We start from the raw sequence: 21,348 nt of genomic DNA, 5'->3' as shown, positions 1-21,348 counted from the left end.
GCATGTTTGCACTTCCGTGCGCAAGGCGCCTATCTCCGTCTTAAGATCAGACATGAAGGAGGCCATAAAGGCCTGAGTCATCGGTGGCGAGTCCGCAGCCATCGACTAGGGGTCGTCGGTTGGTGCCGCTGCCCCGGTCTTGCCCACATAGCCATCACCGATGTGCCATTAGCCGTCGCCGCCGGTTCCTGCTTGCCTCCTTTGGACCTTGTCATCGTCGGGCTTGCAGTTGAGAGCTAGGTGCTCGTGCCCCCAGGCGGCAGCAGTTCAGTGACCAGGGCCCCCGTCCACCACAGGCCCAGGTGTAAGGCCCGCCAAGGGCGCCCCCGGGCAATGCAGGCAGAAGACAGGGCCCAGCAGTATAGAGCGGTGGTCCTGGCGCCGCATTCAGGGTAGAGGCAGGAAGCAGGGAGACAAGATGCGAGAGCACACACAGTTCAAAAAAAGCAATGCCCCAGGTGATGCAACGTCCCCAATACCGCAATAAGAAGTTGCAGCCCGCTCTAGTAGGCCGAAGGAGGGACCTCCCCACCCTCGAGGGCCCGGGTCTATTGGCGCCGGCAGTCTCCCCGGCCAGCCCCCCACCCAGGCAGTCAAAGGTCACCGCACCAAGGGCAAGGTCTCAAAGTGGCAAGGTGTAGGGCAACTCCCAACGGCAGGCAGCACCTCCCTCCACCGTCAGATAGCACCCAGCAACAGTTGAAAGTGTCTGCAGGGCCCCTGCACCCTCTGTCAATTTTACGCCACCAGTCGGGGAGGGCAGACTGCAACTAGGTGAGGCCCAGCTGGATGTGACGGTGCACCGCCGCTGCTTTCAGGATGGGGCACACCAGCCGGGGGACCAGCACAAACTCCAGGGGCCCCGGACAGATTCGCACCTCCCTCGGAGGGCTTGCAGTACCCCACTGCTTCTCACCCTACAGGTTTCTCAAGGCCCCAGCCGAGACAGTCCGCCACGATCCCCCGCCTCTAGGACTCACAGGAGGGTGGCCAGTAGACAGCAAGGGCTCGGGGACTCAGCGTTCCCCGCTCCAGAGGATCGCAGGGTTCCAACTCTCCCTCGCCGGGCGCAGCTTCCAGACCAGGCCCCAGTTCGCAAGGGGGGAGGGGCGCAAGGCGACAGGCCGAAGCCCGCCAGGGACACCAGGAGCGAGGGGGTCTGGCATCGCCTAGTGGTTGCGGAGCCCTGAGGCACTGGCGCTAAAGCAGAGGTGAGGTGCATCCGCTGGGGGCTGCGGGAGGTGTGGCTGCCCTCACGTGCAGCCGCAGCCCCCAGCGGATGCACCTCACCTCTGCTTTAGCGCCAGTGCCTCAGGGCTTCGCAACTACTCGGCGATGCCACCGCCAGTCGCGTCTTCCACGGCAGGCAGGAATCTAAGATTGCGCTCCTGTAACGGCGCTCCTGTCTCGTCGCTGCAGTGCCGCGATCCTCCCCCCCCCCCCCCCCCCCCACCCCCGGCAATCCAGAGCCTAGGGCCTCTGCTCCTTTGGGCCTCTCTGTCTGCCACTGGGAGTGTCCGGCTGTGGGCTCAATGTGCAGCTGTGCCGCGATCCCCCCCGGCAGGTCGGCACCAAGATTCTCCGCTCCAGCAGGCCTCTCCGCCGCTCACAGGTGGAGCCCGCCTCCAAGTCTGGTGCCCGCTCCAGCCACGGGACTGCAAGGCCTCCTCCGGCTGGGACCACCGTCCGCTGCACCAGGCTTCGGCGTTGCAGCGCAAGAGTATAGCCCACGCCAGGGCTGCTTTGTACAGCCCACCGGGTCGCTGCCGAGTGTAGTCCAGGCTTGGGAGGAAGGGTCTGCCGCCGGCCCCTTAGTCAAGATGGCGGGAGCGACTGCCCGCCAGAGCCCCGCCGTCACACCACCGCTTCACTGGCAGCTCTCACGGGTCCTGTCACCGCTCACACTGAGCCCCACGCAGCCAGGGATCTCTCTTAGCCCCGGAGAGGGCGAGCAGCCCTCAAACTCAGCTCAAAATAGCTAATGTAGGCAGCGGGGCACCGGAGCTCATTGGAGTCACAGCCTACTCCATTGCCGCTGAAGCCACGCCCCTGATGTGTTCCTTTTGGCCTGGTTTGAATAAGGAACAATTCTTTCTACCATTGTGGCCAATGGCAAGCAAGTTATCCTGTTTAAGAACTCCATTCCTGAAGTGACTGTCGCATCTTTGTTGCACATACAATGGCAAAACCACCAATTTCTTTTCACTATGTGCCACAGACCCTGTAAAATATTCTCTCTAAGGGTTTGGCAGGATTGAATAGCTGAATTTGTCTCAATTAAGTAATTCAACATAGTTTTATTTCAAACCAAAAACCTACAAGCCTGATGTAAAAAAATTTAGAATAAAAAGCCAGCCTTTGCCGTTGAGTAAGGGATTTAATCAAATTATTGCAGGCCTCTGGTATGGTTTGCCTGTTCAGTCTTTGCAATGATTTGACTTGCTTACCTTAGCCTGAAGTTGCATTTAAGCGGAGTTTACTAACTGGAGAAACTGCATGAGAGCTTTGCCTCTCAAAGATGACACTTGCTAAAAGTAACACCATTTTTCTCAACAGGTCAGATAATGAGAAAATGACTAATACTGTGGACAAGCTGTTTGTTTTATTTGGTGTGGAAATCCTGAAGAAGATTCCAGGTCGGGTGTCAACTGAAGTAGATGCTCGGTAAGTGTTTTGCCTCTTGGGTAAAGTGGTGAGATTGAGTGATTAAAACCACACATCTGGCAATTACTACTCACAAGTGTATCCCACAGACATGCTCACAACAGTGGTCCTAAGTCCATCTACTTACTTCTATTGTACTTGGTCTTTGTCTAGTCACATAGAATTGTGCTTCAAACGGGCTCCTCAAATGCATACATCCTGTTAATCACTGGACTTTAATCTGTCTTCTCAGTCTCTCACATAGTGAGATTGCAACCTCGCAAGCAGACACCCAGATGCAATTTTGGAATTAGATGCCCTTAAGATGGACTTCTTGACAGTTTATTTAATTCTTTACATGAATGGTGTGAATTTGGGTTTGCTAGTGTAGTGTGAATAACATTTCCATGCAAGTGCATGCACACAATGCTGCTATAATTCTGTTATATGGAGAAACTGTATTAAGCAAGACCCTTTTCATGCTTGATTGTTTAACCCCAAATATTAGGTAATGCAAAATACACCACTTTACTTCCCAAACAATTAGTTTCAACCTAGCTTATTTTTTACCTCTGCACTTTTCTAATTAATGAAAAAGACCACTGCCTGTTTGGGTGGGGAAGGGGGTTGGCATTTCTAAGGGACTTAATCCAATGGCATAAGGGGTGGGAGTTCTCGTTTTCTGGAGACCCACAGAATCACATATGTTCTAAAAATAACTCGCTAAACATTTCTACAGTTCCCTCAACACCCACACCCAGGGCAATTACCAAGCCTAGGTTTTCAAACACCTCCTGCTGAAGATCTTCACTCTCTGAACCCCTGCTTCATAGATAGTATGGTCCAGAGTGCCATGCCTCTGCCACAGCTGCCCATTGTTCTTGAAATACAAAATCTCTGCCAGAGACTCCTCAAGCTCCAGAGGTTGAGCTTTGGCACTGATGGGATCAGAAATGTGTCCATAGTCTACTTGCGTAAAGGCTCCAGTTTGAATCCAAATTGCCTGCTGAAAAGCAGGGCAAAAAGCCTGACTCACAATAAATTGACTTGTATTGACCAAGGGTTTGGCCACATCCTCTCAAGTCTCCTCTGGCCAACCCCACACCAAGGTCTCCTCTCCACCCCACCTAAGAGGATCAGGGAATCCACACCCACAATCCCCTTCACTGTCCCTGCTCAATTCATTCACACATACTCCAACAAAGCCATCTCTGAAGACCAGTCTGAATGATACTATGATCTACTGCCCATGAATGATGGAAGCAATCCTTGGCATTGCGATGCAGACCCTCCAGATTACCAATCTTGTGGCCCAACAGCCTGACACTTTGGGCCTGGCGTCACAACTGCCTATGGTGCTTTCATACTATGCCCGTGCTACAGCAAACAAATGATGGACGGAATGCTGACCATGCAAACATTTTCCCCCAGTCAAAAGATCTGGGTTAAATCCAGCGTTCTTTTGTAATGTATTGGCATTTATATAGCGCACTACTTACCCGTAGGGTCCCAAGGCGCTTCGACCGCTGCGAAACCCTTCCTGGCTTCCCTGAGAGATGGTCCCTTAATGGGTATCTCCAGGGTGAGACCAGGCATCCCCGGCGGTCTGGTGGGGCCGTTAGTGAAGATGAGGCAAGCTAATGCCCAGAGTTGCCGAGTGTGATCGCTGATCAGAGTGGGCACCGAGGCGAGAGAATTATCGAGTCCGCTGACCCTGGTCCAGAAACCTGCCGCGCCGGGAATCGAACCCTGGTCCCGGGCCGTCCTCTGCTCTCGGGTCTGCCGCCTCTAACCAGTGAGCCACACTTGCCCACTATGCCACCCCCATTTGGACTCCGCCATATGCAAATCGGTCTTTTCCCTGTGCCCCATGGGAACAGTTCAGACCGAAGTGCCAGGCCAGGTCCTCCCTGGATCCCAAACTAGCATCCTGGGACCGGTTTCAGGGTATGTCACCCTTCAACCAGGCTAGCTTGTATCCAGTGGCACAGTGATCAAGGGACCCACGTCTGTCTGGCCATACCCATCCCACTTAGGGCAGACTTGGAGTCTGACTGATTTGCATATAGCCATGTTTGAACTGGGGTGGCGAAGTGAGCTAAAGAAAGATGATGGATAACACCCAGATCAGTTGACTGGGGGTGAGTGCTTGCAATGTTCAACACTCAGTGCATCATCCCCTTTGGTTCTGCTTCATACTATGCCCAGCAGACCACCAGTGTGAAACTCCATGGAAAGGAAGATGGTTTGTTTGTCAAAACTCTCTAAAACTGAGTCTTAAGCTGAAGTATGCTCCACCGATCATTTCAAATAAATGAGTGGTCCTATCTCAATGGTGAGAAATATATGCCACATCTTAATTTGTTTACTTGTTCCTTCTGATTCTCTTGTCAGTCATCCACATGGCATGGATAAAAGGGTATCCATATAGGGTATGGGGGCTCCACCTGATCAAGTTAAAAGATGTGGGTGGGTGGGGTCACAAATAACTAGAGGGTGGTGCCATGTAAGCAATAGGTGTGTGACAGGGGGAGTGAGGGCGAAGGGGAGGAAGCAACACTGGGGAAGGGCATGGCGACATGGATGCAACACTGTGTGTGGGAGAACAGCATGGAGGCTAGAGGTGTCCAAATTGAGAATACCTCTGCCTCCAAACAATTACTTGCTTATTCTGCTGTGCCGGTCCCTTGCACCACCTTTCTCCAAGCAGCAGATTTCAGCTTTTTAGCCCCATAAACCCCACGCTCCTCAACTTAGTTCATTGCATCAGTAGGAGCTAGAAATCCAGTTGGACTGACCTGTACACAGCCCATTGAGCAGCACTGCAGGAAGTGTGTTCTGGTCAAGATCAGTCCCACTAGATGAGTTTAGGGACCCAGTGGAACACCAAACACTTTGTAAAAACACTCCAAATTGCACTAAACAGGGAATGAACTTAAATGTTTTTCTAAAACGCAAGTCTAGTGCATAAACTATTTAAGGTAACCACGCTGGATGAGAAAATAAAAGCAGCAATGCATGTTATGTGCATTTTTGTAAACTGCAGTATCGCCTGTGAGTATCCTGGTCCTGAGCAGTTGTCTTCAATTAGCCAACCTGCCATAATCTGGGCTAAACCAAGCCAGATCATGTTTTTTTTTTTTTCCATTGGTTTTCTAACTTTACATATCTTGTACCTTGAGGATATACAGGAATGACAGTGTACACAAACCTAGTACTTAATTTCATAATAATTAGTAATCTCTTAGCAGAGAAATATAAAAAATGTCTGGTATAAAAATTCACAAAAAAACTCCTATATGGGAGTCAGTAACGTGGACGCAAGACATAAAGGTGTTGTCCCTATCGCATGGGCGTGTCAAATGCCAGGGATCTAGCAGTGTCTGGTTACCAGATTTATCAGGTGTGGGTCAAGGGGTAGATTCCATTCACCCCATCAAAATCTTGGTTTTGAAAGAGAATGGAGGAGTCTGGATAGGGTTGTGAAGAGATTTCCCACTGGTGCCTATATGAAGCAGATAATGAGTGTCTCAATCAGTATCTTAGGTTTTGCGTAAAATACTTCCAGGGATTTATGTTAGAGAATAGCGACTACACTCTTTCTATTCTGCAGAGAAGTTGTGTTCTACTAGCATATATCACTGTGCCCACCCATTCCATTCTCAGTTTTTCATGTGTCCATAAAGCAATTTCTTGAACAAATTCCTCATACAGGTGTTGAGATTTGAGAATTTACAGTATTTCTTTTATACTATCTCTCAGGCCGTTCACATTGAGAGATACTCCCTGCGAAGGTTGCGGCGTATTGAGGGGGAATAGGCTTTAAGCCAATATAGCAAGGGGGTGGGGTTCCGGAGGATGAGAGGGTCTATGGCAGGCAAAGGTGCAGAAAACAGATGTAGGTCTGCTGCTATCCTTGTGATAGCTTTGTTCCTTATCAGGACATTAACACCGTCTCAAGTTTTTTTTTTTAACTCCGAGAGTATCGTAACTGTGGGTCTGAGGCGATGCCAAGTCTGCCTACCACTGGCTGTTGGGCCCCAGTCATTGAGCTGCTGGAGTGTGAACCTAAACACACACAAATGAAACTAATTTCCTGTTAGTTTCCAATGTGCCCTGAGGTTATGTTATTCAGCATTCGCTGCTCAACCATCTTAGTAGGCAATAATGCACAAGATGCGTAAAGAGTCATTACAAGCAAAAGCAGGTTATCTTCCAGGCTTTGGCACTCCTCAGTAGCTGGAACTCTGGGTGCCTTCTCTTGGCTCTTAGAGTCTGACATGCACCTTCTACATTGCATGCTTAGGTTATTTCCCCACCCACTCTTGGGGGAAGATGGGGAGGGTGGCGTAACATCCCACTGAACCAATTTGTCCATAAATTCAATTGCAAAACTATTTAACAAGTGAATCAGGACTAGGAGTGGTCATGGTCACGGTCACCTTTCGTTTTCATCTAAGAGTAGTGTCTGTGTACCATGACTTTTTGTTTGGAATTTTTCATTTCCAACAACCACCTTTGAGTGGCCCTTTCCAGTCTTTGACGTTTGCTGTGGCTGTTGGCAGTTCGTGCCTCTCGCGTGCTGGTTGATGCGACGCCTTACGGTTTTCCTATAGATTTATATTGGACATCCAGTGCATCCAAGAATTTCCTCAATTTCTCTGACTCGTCCTATTTCCTTGGGCTGCCATTAATGGTTTTCAACCTCACCACCAGCCTTAGAAAGCCATAGCATATGTCCTGTTTTTACAGGCGGAGTAGCAAAGCCCAGAAGTGTTTTGTTTAATATTAATTTGTTCGATTTTATCATGCGAGAGGCTCAATGTTTCTTAGCTACAGTGATTATCTATCTGCTGTGCCTGCTTATGCCGTAGAAGAAATGCCAAAATAGGCCGGGGTACCTCTGATTTAGAGGCAGCATGAAATATGACCATGTAAGCCCTCTTTACAGCTGTGGGGCTAATGTCAGTTTAAGGAGTTACACTGAGTATTGCAATCCACGTTAAATCAGTCTATATTTTGTGTTTGAAGTCTCCAGTGATTCTCACTTAATCGTGCCTGCTACAGATATGTCTTTTGTTGCTTCAGGGCCCATATCTTTGGGAAAACCATTCTGGTAAATAAAGTCTGGATTTGATGTATTTCCGTTTGGTGTCTGTATTATCCACCCTATGGTTGAAGTAGGCGGTGTTGTACCTTGGGGATTGGACTTTACACCCTCTCTTGGACATGGCTTAATTTATGGAGCCCATTGAATGATTTATGTTAGATAGCTTGCATAGTAAGGCTTCCATTGCAGTAGAAGATGTGTACGATGGGTTGTTTAATATGTCACCCCAGTTTGCAGCAGCAGGCACCTTGGTATTGGTGACTGCTTGCAAGAAGAGTAGTTGTCAGGTGGCCTTCACTTTGACGTGCAACAGAGCCCATGAGATCCTATGAAGAGATGAAAGAAGTGCCAGGTAGGGATTAGGCTATGGTCCAGCAGGACAGGCAATCTGGATGCCTCGCACAGAGCAATTATAGGTACTGTATTCAGAGGTGAATGTCAACCCACTTCCTTCCAGCCCCTTCTGACCCCCCCACCCCCCCCCCTGTGACAGATGTTGGAAGAGTGTAGCGTCCCAGCGCGTACTGTGCGTTTGGCATGTGCCAGCAGTGGTTATGCAGCTCCTACAGCCAGGGCTCCAGGCCAGCTAGCAGGGAAACTAGCTAAAAATTACTGACTGCTATGTGCAGCCCCTCAATCTGGGGGCAGACTAATGCATGTTTCCAGAGTAGCTGCACAGTTATTTGTCGGGCAGGGCCACCTTGGTTCCTCAGCATTCTCCAGGTGTTACACCAAAACTACATAAGCAGATTCTTGACAGTTAGCCGGCTTTGGGCACTTCCAAGTGATGACCAAGGCTCAATGAGCAGCAGAACTCTAGCAGGATGTTTCCAATGTTTCCAGCTTTGCTCCAATTGTTTTTGAGGAATCCAAGAAGGGCGACAGAGGCACTGATGTGAAGGGGGAGGCTGTTATATTTCTTTTGAATAGTTTAGTGCACCAATCACCTGGGGTATCCAAGTGCTTGTATAGGTGTGTGAGCCTGAGGTGCTTATACGAAGAGCCAGGTATTCAGCTTCTTGCTGAAGAAGTGGGTTTGTTACATGTCTTGGGTGCAATGTAGAAGAATGAGCGACCTTCAGTTTTGCTTTTGCGGATGCAGGAAATGTGTGCGAGAGGTAGAGCTTGAGTGTCTGGTGGGTTGGTGAAGGGTATGCAGGTTGCAGGTCCTGTACCGTGTAAGGCTTTCTATGCATGCGTAAAAGGCTTTCTTTCTTTAATTGGCTGCGCTTGTGAATGTGGAGACAATGAAGCTTCTTGAAGTGCGGTATGAGTCATGCAGCTGTGTTCGGACGGTCTGGAGTCTGCGCCAAAATCTCTTCACTCTTAGTGTTGCCATACTCCAGCCTGCTGGTAAGGAGTGATTGCCTCAGAATATCATGGGAACAACGATTTCAAGATCTTTCCTAACCTGCTTAGGATATGGTAGCATGAGGGGCATCCTGAGTTTACTTGAGCCATCAAGTTGTGCTTATTGTTTAGGATGATTCCCTAGGTTTCTTGCTTAGCCTGTGGGTCTTGGTTCTAGCTCAGATGGACACAAGGTGGAGTCCCATGGGGATGTCTTGTTGCCAAAGACCAGTACTTCTGTCTTGTCGGAGTTAAGCTGCAGGCAGTTGATTTGTATCTAGTCTGCTTCCATGGTCATGCAGTTGATTAAGTTGTCCCTGGTGGTTACCTTTTTCCATTGGGGGAAAAGTGGAGTTTGGTGTAATCGGTGTAGGAAACTTTGCACTTTGAGCTATATAAGCACTCCTGTCCTAACTTGGTTGTGTGTATGCATGCACGTAAGAGTCCAGCGGCATGGAGGGGTGTGTTTGGTAGGAGGAAATGGGACTGTTCAGGTAAGTGAAGTTTAAGGTGTCTGTCTGTCGTATTAAGTAAGTTCTGTGTAGGAGGTTGAGGATGAACCTGGTTGCTGCGTTCTGGGTGGTTTGCACTCTTCTAGTGAGTTGCGCTGTGGTCCTGACGGAGTGTTCCCAAAGTCCTATTTGCTGGTGACTAGGGCATGAATGATGGGTTTTTTTAGGTCTCCCCTTACAGACCTGCTGCATTCAAGGTGTGCATAAAGCTCCGCCTACTTCCTGCGCATATTTTTTATTGGCCTCTGTCCTTTGTAAATGCTGGCTTTTCATTGGTCAGAAGGCCCCCTCCCAGCGCCTTGAGACCCCCACGGGTGAGTAGCGCGCTCTATTAATTTCTTGATTGATTGTAGTCCCTCCTTAGTATCGCCCTGTCTCTTTTTGGAACCTCTGATCACACACCCCCTTTACATGTTACGCCCTAGGTTTTAATTACAGCCTCAAGGCACTATTTTCTTAAAGGCCTTCAGACAGGACAGTCACTTGGTCCTAAACGAGGTTGTCAATGGTTACTTTACTCACTAGTACATCTCACAATTATATTAGACCTTCTATAAATTTCCCTTCATCAGCGCCACATAGAGTACAAACTAATCAGTAGTAATATAAGTTTTGTCATATTTCAAAGCTATTAATTGTATATATGGACATAGCTATTTGAATGTACTTGTGATACTGTCTTGCATGCAGTGCATTATGGGAGTACTATATGTGACCAAAAGTTTGACGCTCACTAGGGACCTTTAGGAGAAGCTTGCAGTACTACACCTACCACATCTCACTTATATTAGACCTTCTATAAATTTCCTTTCATCAGCTCCACATACCTAATCCGGAATTAATATAAATTTTTTTTGTCAGATTTAAAAGCTACTAATTGTATGTATGGACATAGCTATTTGAACATACTTGTGATACTGTCTTGCATGCGATGAATTATGGGTAGTGTCATACTAATATATATATATATATTCGTTTTTTTTCCTCTTGTTATGGCGTCGTTTCTGGTTCAGATGTATCAATCTTCACCTTCACAACACCCTATTTATTAGTCGGTCGTTGGTAACCATCTCTGCAACAAGTGCGCAAGCTATCCTACTGATATTTTACCTGTGAAGGGAGAAGGTCACGTTAGTCAAATGTATAGAGTAAATAACTACATTTACTCCCATCTTAATCCGCCTTCTCTCCTGTCTCCAACCAGTTCCTGGGTTAAAGAAAAGGACAAAATAGGTTAGTGGCCCCCTCCAGGGCCCCCCGTGCTAGGTTACAAAGGGACCCCTTTGGGTCCTCATCTGTATCGTCCAGGGCGGGGTAGTCACACCGGAGGCTGTGGATCATCTTATGGCCCACCAGGGTTGATGTCTCCTGCTTCCCTACTACCAGGCTGTTACTGGGAAAAATAACCTCTTTAAAACAGCACAGAAGCCTCCAACAGCCCTGGAGGTCACCTAATGCATCTGTCCCTGGTAACCAACCATATTTCAGAGTCCGTGATGCATGAAGTAGGAATCCATGCCCTAAGCTCCGTGCCTGGGGCCTTCAGTAGGTCCTGTGCATTCCCAGAAGAGATGGTATGTCGTCTCGTCTGTGGTGCACCCTCTCAGGCAGGTCTTATATTGGTTGAGTCCTCTTGCATGCATGAAGGATCTCATGGTAAGTTCTCCTTGGATGGCCAGCCAGGCAATGTCTTTTTGCTGGTTTGTCAGGCGCTTGAATGCAATGTTTCCCCACACGTGGTCTGCTGTGGCACAGGGGAGGGTGCCGATCGGCTCACTGATATGGGTAGGGTGGATTTGCCATATCTGCAAAGTTTATGATGCGTACTAGGGACCTCCTAGGAGCAGCTTGCGGTGCAGTACCTAGACCAGCAGTTCTGGTGCCTTGCTCACTAGGAGAAGCTTCCAGTACTGCACCAAGACATCCAGTGCTGGTTCACTATGAGCTATTGGTGTTGCATTATGATGTGCAACGTCAATACCTTAAACTATCAGAAATGCGAGACCTATTGCATTGCAAATGCTTGTTTTTCCAATGTTGCTTGGGAGCCATTGGACTATCTTCCACATCTTCAGGCTTTGGGAGCAGGATTCAGAGACTGCATTGGCTTGTGCAGTCCTGTCCACTTACTGAATATTCAGTGTTTCCTGGCATTGGTGTCTGTCTGGTCACCAGTTGGAGTCCCATGGTGAGGTCTTCTTGCTGAAGATTGCTACTACGTCTTCTTGGTGTTGAACTTGAGACAGTTTGCTTCATCTAGTTAGTATTTCGGTCATGCAGGCAGTGAACTTGTTTCTTTTTTGGGGGCGGGGTCTTGCCTTGGAAGGTGATGTGTGTTGTCCGCATAGAACATTTTATGTTGTGTGCATGGATGACTTTGGCCAGAGGGTAACCTGTATTAGTTGAAGAGGGTGGGGCTGAGCGATGAAACGTTTGACACTCGAGATTAGTTTGTGGCATTTAGACTAAAGTTCCAGGCTCACGGCTCGCTCACGGCTCATTTCGTATCTGTTAAGGAGTAGATCCAGTGGAGAGCGGGTCGGTCCTTGGGTGCCAATCTTATGCAGGTGTATGATAAAGCTGGGGAGTGAGACCATGCCGAAGCTTGCAGTAAGGTCCAGGTCAAAGGGGGCCATTGTGTATTCTGTCAAGGATCACATATCTCTCTGTGGCATCGATTAGCACGGTTTCTCTATTGTGGCTGGGCCTTAATCCGGACTGAATGGCGTCATGGAGCTGGTGGTTGCTGAGGTGGTCGGTGAGGCATCTGTATTTCTTTCTTTAAGCCCTTTGCTGGGTATGGTACGATGGAGATGGTTCTGTCATTTGAAAGGATGGCTGGGTCAGCAGATGGCTTCTTGAGCAGGGGTGTGATGGTGACATGTTGCCAGGCGTCCGGAAATGTGACTCAATTAATGGAAGCTTTGAGGATGGGTGTTAATGCTGCTCTGATAATTAGTCCTGTGGTGTGGCGTCTGATGGGCTTCCAGAGTGGGTGGTCTGCATGGTAGCAGCAATTTGTTCAGGCAAGCTGTGACCTTGCCTGAACAAATGGCATAGCAAGTTCTAAGCGTCTTCACACCCTATCAATAAAATGCAGAACTATAAACTGAGTTTTTTGTATTTTTTTTTTTTGATGGAGTGCCTAGCATATTTCTCTCAGACAAATAGTGGTTTAGCTATATTCTAGATCAAATTGCTTATAATTCCCAGGCAACAGCTGTAAGGCTGAATGCTAAATCTCTGCACCACTCCTGGAGTCTCCACTGACTTGGCTATTTGTTGCTGAGAGCCCTAGCGCAAAGCCCTCTAATGGTCAGATACCTGTGTAAATATCTGATATCCAATTTATTTTAGCTCATTTATTATAATTCGACCACACTTGCTGACAGTAAAGTCTTAACAAGACTAAACAAATGTGGCTTTAACGGCTTCCATGTGTCGGACATCCCCTGCTGTCCTACGTCACAATGGGCATGGGCGTCAGATGTCCGGGGGCCATTCCCCAGCGGCGAAGTGGTTAAATGTGTCCTTTATTTACATGCAGATAACGTGTCTGTAGGAGAGAAAAAAACATCAACTTCCACAGTAATTGTCCACCATGTTCTGTCAGGGTCTATAACAGTAAATTATGGCCGTGTATTTCGGAGTCAGACATGATAGTAACACTTCTGCACATATCTAAAATGTTACACTTTCTACGAAGTTATAAAAGAATGTGCAAACAAGCATATGATGAAAATGGAGGTCTAAACAAGACTTGTCCCATCACCAACATGCATCCCGCTTAATTGGCATAATGCTTTTATGATGCGTTTCATGTTCTCAAATTTTGATCCTTTATTGCTTGCAATATGAAAAGATTAAATTCAATCCCATCTTATTGCATTTCTTCTTGCTATTTTATGTAATCGCACTTTTATGAAGTTATGTTTATGTAAACTGCAGTCATACATATGACATACAGTTTGAGATTAGTTATCTATAGAATTCCCAAATGAATATGCAATAGCTCTCTGCCCATATGATGTCCCACTTTAGACATACAAGCTGGGGATGACTTAAAAGATCGCAAGGTCTGATTCAATTTTGGGCAGGCCAAGACTGCACTTTTCCCTTGACTCTGTCTGTCCTTATCTTGCCAAGAACCAGTGAGTGTCAAGGTACTCGGTGACCTTGAAAAGACACCTAATGTGACATCAGTCTTCAACAAGTGCCTTATCTTATTTCAAGGTCCAACAAGAATAGCCAAAACAGTGTAGTCTGAATTGTTGTATTTTTACCTTTATGGGAATGTCTTGTACTGCAAGGGTCGGATGTGCCCCCAGAGTTATGCAAGACGTTCCTAAGGTGATGTGGAAAATCTTAAATAGGATATGGCATAAAAGGTCCGACATTTCCACCACTTGACAAGAGGTCCTGCATTACACTTAAATTATTATTATATTGAGTGCAGATGGTGTTGCTACTACATTGCATGTCATAAGCCTCATTCCCCTTCCTTCGCCAACACCTTTCTTGTGTCCCAATTTCAGTGCATGGGATCTTGGGTATATGTCAGGGGTTGCTGTGCGTGTACTGCCCATGCTCCACTTCTGAAATGGTGGCCATCGGGGCGGGGGGGGTGGGGGGGGGGGTGTAACTCTAGCTATTGTGAGGTACCCTCAGTTTGCTCTTGTGCCCTGCTTGTCGCTTGGGATACCCCCTGTGTCTTCAAGTGTTCTTACCATGTGCCTCGGAGGTCTGAGTATTGTATCTCACACTACGGCTGTCTTGCGCATGCCAGTGGTATCTTCTCGCCAGAGCACCACGCTTTCCGCTTGCACCCAGCATATCATGGAGTGATACCATGTCTTCTCTGACGGTGGGTCAGGGAACTTCCGCCGTTTAGTAATGAGGCACTTTCCCACTGAGTCCCAGGTCTATAAAGTGGGTTGTCGCCTTATGTTTCTTAGTCCTCTGGTATAGCCCCAGTAAGCACACCTCCCAGTTCCACTCCATTGTGCGGTCAGTGCAACTCGCTAATTGTGTTGTGATAGTCTCCCAATATGCAGCCAGCTTGTTGCATGCCTCCAGCATGTGTATGAGATCTCCTCCAACCAGTCTGCAGTGAGTGCACCGTGCATCCTCACGTTTGACAATTCGATTGAGGCCGGTGTCATGTAAGCTCTTTGTGTTATGTAATATTGTATGAGCCGAAGCCTGGCCTTCCTTGGTATGCAGGGAAGGCTTTCTAATAGTTTAGCCCACTCCCGGTCCGTGCTTTGTCTCTGCAGATCTGTATCCCAATGCTCTTTTACTTTTACTAGTTTACTAAAGGGGCCGCCGCATGTGCCTGTAATGACTCTGCAAACCATCTAATGAGCTGTCCGCCTGCACCCCTTATGTGCAGATACTGGAGTGTTGAGTGGGTTTTTGGTTTTTCTGCTATGTCACCCCAATTTAACCACCACATTCTAATGAGCGCTGCAAGCAGTAAAAACGGGCCCTGCGGGAGATCATATTTGTTCACAAACAGGAACACTATCTGCGTTTGGGTATAGCCCGGTTGCTGTGTAGCTGTGTCAGCGAGCTGCCTCTCACTAAGCCAGTGGGCCACCCATAGCAGCTGTGCTGCCAGATAATAGTGCTCCATGTTGGGGACTGCCACTCCACCACCATCTACTGGCAGGTACAGCTTGGTTAACTATATTCTATTTTGGCTGCCGTGAATTGCTAATATCTACTTCAAAAGAACTGAACACTGCTGGCTTAATGTATACCGGCAGGTTTGCACAGTGGTACGATAGCTGTGGGAGGGCCACCATTTTCAATGGCGCCACTCTCCCCATTGTGGGAATAGGAAGCGTGCGCCAAAATGCCATTTGCAATCCGATTGCTGTTATTGCTCTGGTGTAATTACTCTCTAAAAGATCCAGCTGTTTTCGATCTATTGGAATTCCCATTAGTGTGTCTTTCTTAGTGCAGTTTGTGTGGTATTGAAGAACGAAATAGGTTTGTTTCCAATCACCACAGCGTGTCTGGATTCCCATTTAAACCGTTAATGACCCGAAAGCATGGGCACCACTTCAACTATGTATTGGGTGTAGGTTCTGTGGGGCTATAAAAACCTGTCTTTCACCTTCGTGTTGGAGCATTCCACTACGTTTACTCATAGAGCTGAGCCAAAGACTTAGTTTATGAAATAGTTTGACACTGTTTCTCACCCTCCTTTGATCAGGAGTTTCCCACAACTCCACTTTCTTTTCTCTTGGGGGGGGGGGGGGGGGGGGGGGAGAAGGAGATGAAAGTTTACTTTTTAATGTTTTTTGTTTTGAGTACTCTTCACCCGACGTCTCTCTTCACTGACTGAACTCTGTTAAACTGCAGGAGTGAACTGGGAAGGCATGTGATGAACAGGCACTTGAAGCAACAAACTATCCTAACTCTGCAATGCTCTTGTTGCCAGTCTGTAATTGATTCTTAGATGGAGGTGGCTTGCAGAAATGTCAGCCCTTCTAAAGCTAGGACTTGCAGCTGAAAAAATCATTCTTAAGCATAGTGGCTGTTTTTGTAAAGGATGCCGTTGACCGATTTCACCACTGTTGGAGGCTTTTTTATAGGTCTCGCCTGGCGTTAGCAACGCACATGCGCTGCTCTCGCCATGCGAGCGTTTCTTGGAATCCATATGATTCCAGAAGCCCTTTATGCTCTGCCCGTGTTTTGCATTGGTGCCTGTCATTTTGCGTCACCAATTATGCAAAACCGGGTGTTTCTGATTGTCCAGGAGTGTTTTTAGTCCCTCCTGGTTACCACCCTGTCCGCTTTTCGCACGCCCACTGGGATCACATCTTTTACTGGCAGCGGGCGTCGGTGTCTCCTACTTAGCCGTTACACACTTTTTTTTGTTTTAACAAGCTCTCGGCTTTGGTAAAGGCAGCCGCATGTTCACTTTTGCATTGCGCTTTCACTTTTGCATTGCGCTTTCACTTAAAGTGAAAGCGCAATGCAACTATAAACAAGCGGCCTTTGTGCAATGCCGAGCTTGCGTTTTCTTTTTACTGCACTTTATAGCTGCACACAAGGACAGTTTACCTTGCATGTAAGCAGCAGGCAGCGCAACTAGCTCAGTGTTGCTTCTGTGTATGCATACATGGCGTGCAGCCTGACACTCCACTGACCGTAGTCTCCCTTTGCAAATATATTTCAGCGTGCTGCTTGTTTCCACATTGCTTCTGGTCCCGCCCTCCAAACAGTCCTGTGCTCGCCCACTTCCTAACTGTCTGGGATCGAATGTAGGAATACAGGCGCTACTTCACATCACTGTGGAAGCCGCTTGTCCCAATCTCTCTTTAGCTCTTATGTTTTCACCCCTCTTTCCCAGGGCCATCTCTCCCAGAGCGCCCTCCCATGGGTTCTCCATTTTTCCCCATGGCTCCACCACCTGCTCCGGATGCTCCTACTTGGCTGTAGATACTGAGCCCCGCAACGCCTCTGCATGGAACGGGCTCTGAAGAATAACCTTGCTGCAGCTGCGAAAAATGAAATACGATTCTGTATGGGGTAGGGAGTAGACTAGGAGCAGCAGCCAGTAGTCTGGAGAGCAGGTTTAAAACATTGATTCGGGGTTACAGTGAGCTGGGAGGGGAACTGGGGCCGCTACTCTGTATAGCTCCTGAATGTTCCCATGCCCTGTGTGCACCTTCAAATAGTTATAACTTTGTAGCCAGCTATGTGTATGTGTATTTTTTTTAGATTTCTCTATTGCGTGAACTTGAGGCAAAGGTATTGGAACGCTTTGAGCACCTTTTACACAAGAACACATTCGTTTTTTGTAGCCACAGGAGATAAAGTGAGTTGCCCAGAATCGCAGGACATAGAGCCGAGACCCAAACGTGGTTCCCCAATTACAATCTCTGTAGAGTGGGCAGCTCTGGGGTTACGCCACACTCTGTCCCTAATAGAATGTGCCTTGCTGAGCTGCTACATGTGGAGTGAGGGATTTCGAGTGTGGGGTGGAGTACTTGGTAGCAAGGAGCTGAATTTGCCCTTCTCTCTCAGCCTAATCCGCCCCACTCCCACCCTGCTTTGTTCACTTCACATGTCTATTGTCCACTCGAGCTCCTCCAGGCAGCAAAGGCCTCTTCCTTAAAGGCCTCAGTGAATGGCGTAAACATGGCATTTGGGTATTTAGGAGACTTGATTAATCCGTGATGGACTTTAATACAGCGCATGACGTTGCAGTCCTGATGTGCTTTAATAGTGCTCATCTGACACTTGTAGTTTGGTGATTAGGTGTATTTATTGTTGTACGGGATGCGTATTTCTAAGTTGCTGTTTTTTGTCAGGGGCAATGAACACCTTTACTTATACCCTTCTGAGTTTCGGTGTACAGCTGGACATGAGTACTCTTGTGTGACATAGTTTTATCTAAAGAGTTCTGAGGAGCATTGAAAATGCAGTAGGTCTCGCCTTTGATTAAGTTTAATGCTTCGTTTTTGTATTTTTGTTTTGTATTTTTTGTAGATTATAGATTTAATCTGTTGTGCCAGATTTACATGACTAGTTACATTTGTATGATCTTGTTCCTCTACTGATCAGTCAATTTTCCTGATAACCTGGCTGCTGGAGCCACTAAATATAATATTCCCAGATTCTAAAATTGCAACCCTGACTACCCGTTGACGTTTTTATGGAGTTTAAAGTGGGTTGACGAGTGAACAATGCATGGATTCTGAGGGAGCTTTAATCTGGCTTCTTTTTAGTTCTTAGTTCACTTGCCATCCTCTTAAGCTCAATCGTTTTGAATGTTCTGCGTAAGTGGGCAGAAGTGAGATTAAAGCTAGTTTCTCTTCCCTGTGTCAAGATACTTTGTACAGAAATCTGTGAATTTCTGTTGTCTGCTAAAATGGCACACTCGACAATCTGTGGATTAGAAAAAAGGTAAGTAAACAGTTAATCTAAAATGTGCTAATTTCAAATTGTCTTTATATTTGGGTTTACAACAGGTTTGTCTAGTGTGTAATTTCATAATTTGCCTTGGTCTCCCATCTTAGGTTGTCGTTTGATACAGAGGGAATGATACAGAGAGCCAGGGCTCTAATAAAACTATACAAAGAAGCTGGTATTGACAAGGAACGTATCCTCATCAAGCTCTCATCAACCTGGGAGGGAATCCAGGCAGGAAAGTAAGCAGTGATCTTTCTAAAACGTGCCCCTCTGAACGCTTGCTTTGGAGCCTTTCGAAAGACTGTATGTATCTGAATATAAGAATAACACCTTCTACTCTATTAATGCTACCATTTGTGTGCAGAACCTCTACTTGGATTTTAACATTCCCTTCTAGACTAATGTGAGTGCCTTACTAAATTAGTGTATAGTTGAAAACCAATCCAAGGAAGAACTTTTTTTTAACATTTTAAGTTCACTGCTACACCATAATGTTCCTTGAGCTGCAGACCTTTCTTCTGATGGCTCCCATACTGTGCTTTCTCTATTAACATTAAACTGTCCTAGTGTTAGTTGGTTTACTTTCTCTGGTTGTAGCGTTTGCTTTTCATTCTCTTTGGGAATAGTTTAAGAGGTGTCCATAACTCATAGTACGCTTTATCTTTAAACTGTTTCAGAATTCTGGAGAAGGAGCACGGCATCCACTGCAACATGACCTTGCTCTTCTCCTTTGCCCAGGCTGTGGCTTGTGCGGAGGCTGGCGTAACCCTGATCTCTCCTTTTGTGGGTCGTATCCTGGATTGGCATGTGGCAAACTCTGGAAAGGCCACATATGAGCCTTCTGAGGATCCAGGTAGGTCAGCTGTTTGCACATAGTTGTATGTTTTTTTTTATATCTGTAAAATTAAATTGCTTCATACTTTGAGGCATCTTGCAAGAGTACCAGTGAAATCTTGTTTGTAATATACCAGTAGAAAAATATGGTTAGGTTTCGTAAAGTTTGTATTCAATAATATATTTGCACCTCGCAGTACATGTGCAGAATGAATGGTCTCGCGCAGTGAGGTTTGGACAGTGGGTAAAAAATAAATCTACACACGAAGCCCTTTTATTAGTCGCAATTCCCTCTCCTGACTGGCATTCTGTAGAGCTTGTAGAAAATAAACTATTTACTAAGTGGCATTCCTCCTCCTGTGAAATTTGTCTTTGAAATGCTTCTAAAAAATCTATTTACCTTACTTGGAATGTAGTAGGGACAATACTTTCCTACGGTCTGTAAACACAACGCCAGTCTGAAGCTGGCATACGTCCCCCCACATGCAGGAAAATAGAGGTATCTGGTGGGGGTGTTCATTAGTAAACCAAACACATTTGTAGAGCTGCTTGACCCACAAGGATATTGGCTCTGAGATCAGTGCGATTGGAGAATCGCATCCTCCCCCTCAACTCCCACTGCAATGGGTTTAGGGCAATTTGAAAAGCCCGTTGGCGTTTTGATAGCATGTAATAGTATTGGAGGCTGTTCATCTAGCTGCAGTTTGCTTGGACGATGGCATACCCGTACAGGCAATACCATAGTAAGCCACTAACTGTTATGATTGCCTGATAGCCTTTCCTTGTCTAGGAAGGATCAGAGTCCTCATTTTCATCCATTGTGTGAAGCAAACGGTCTGCTGTAGTAGAATGGTCCTGAAATGTTGGAAGGACAAGTCTTTAATTATGTGGAAATCTGAAATTACTTTGGGAAAGGACGACTGATCCACCTTATTAGTTTATAGGGTTCCCCAGTGTAGAGTTTGAAGCTGACTGCCTTGTGGCGATAATTAAGCCAGAAGGGTTAATCTACTTCCTCTGCCAAGTGTTGTCAACCTGGTTCATAAACTCTTTCAATACGGACATTTTATATCTGAAGTAAGATTTCATGACCATGGTGGAGAGGTGTGGTGCAACGGCCAGGACAGCTGACTTCAGAGCATAGGTTTCATGGTTCTGTCCCCGGCTCTGGCAGCAGCTCAGCGCCATGTGACTCTGGGCAATAGCTCACTTCATTTCCATGACAGCCTCCCGTGCCTTGAGACCCGTAAGGGTGAGTAGTTCGCGCTTTACAAATACGGATTTACATTTACCATATTTAGGAGGTCCTTAAACTTGAATGTTTTTTTTATTCAAACGGAAGAAGTATTGCATTTGGTGCTGCAAAACATCCAGTGGGCTTATGTCTGGTTCAGTGCTTTTGGGCTATAATGAAGATTCCCTTGAAGAACCAGGGTTTCATGTAAAACTATGAATTCTGTTTTTTCTTTTAATCTATTGTTTGAGCGCAAGAACCATGAATTCGTAAACCTTGTTGGAAAATAGTTAATCTCTCTGCAGTGTATTTTTGCCAATGCGGGTTACAGTATCTTTTTGACTGTCATAAAGATATTAAAACCTTCCTGACACTTGGTTTTAAAATGCACTGTGGCCGTGAGTTATGGGCAGTGGCATCTGGCATTTCTTCGTTCCAGGCTGATGCTTAATGAATCTCTACAGCTTTGGAATAAAAATAACTTACGTTTTTCATTTATTTATTTTTAGCATGAAGCTGAAAACTCCTGCTCTGATTTAAGAGTATATAATGCTTCTGAAAAATAGTATGTGAAGCCTGTTTTTCTGCCACTGCTCTTGCCACTTATGTCGACCACCAGTTCCTTCAGGCTTTATCCCTTGATAGTACAATGAATTAATGCTTGAAGAGTTCCTTTTAGGTCTAGCCTGGGCAGCGCTTGCACTGTTCTGTGAGGCATGTTGTAATGTAGACTATTG

General features: G+C 46.7%; 1 protein-coding gene across 1 annotated transcript in view; it reads left to right on the top strand.

Annotated features, from left to right (window-relative positions):
* The window catches only part of TALDO1 (transaldolase 1), a 137,210-nt gene that overhangs the window by 40,049 nt on the left and 75,813 nt on the right, over positions 1–21,348 (top strand). The window contains exons 3-5 of the mRNA XM_086957766.1: positions 2,557–2,664; positions 18,651–18,782; positions 19,221–19,396. Of these exons, the coding sequence (XP_086813892.1) occupies positions 2,557–2,664; positions 18,651–18,782; positions 19,221–19,396 (416 nt within the window). The remainder of the gene's footprint in view (positions 1–2,556; positions 2,665–18,650; positions 18,783–19,220; positions 19,397–21,348) is intronic.

The sequence above is a fragment of the Lissotriton vulgaris genome, chromosome 2_1, assembly GCF_964263255.1.
Source record: "Lissotriton vulgaris chromosome 2_1, aLisVul1.2, whole genome shotgun sequence".
In the NCBI taxonomy this organism is placed as follows: domain Eukaryota; kingdom Metazoa; phylum Chordata; class Amphibia; order Caudata; family Salamandridae; genus Lissotriton; species Lissotriton vulgaris.
The sequence above is the reverse complement of the archived record's forward strand: the minus strand, read 5'-3'. Positions and strand labels throughout refer to the sequence as shown.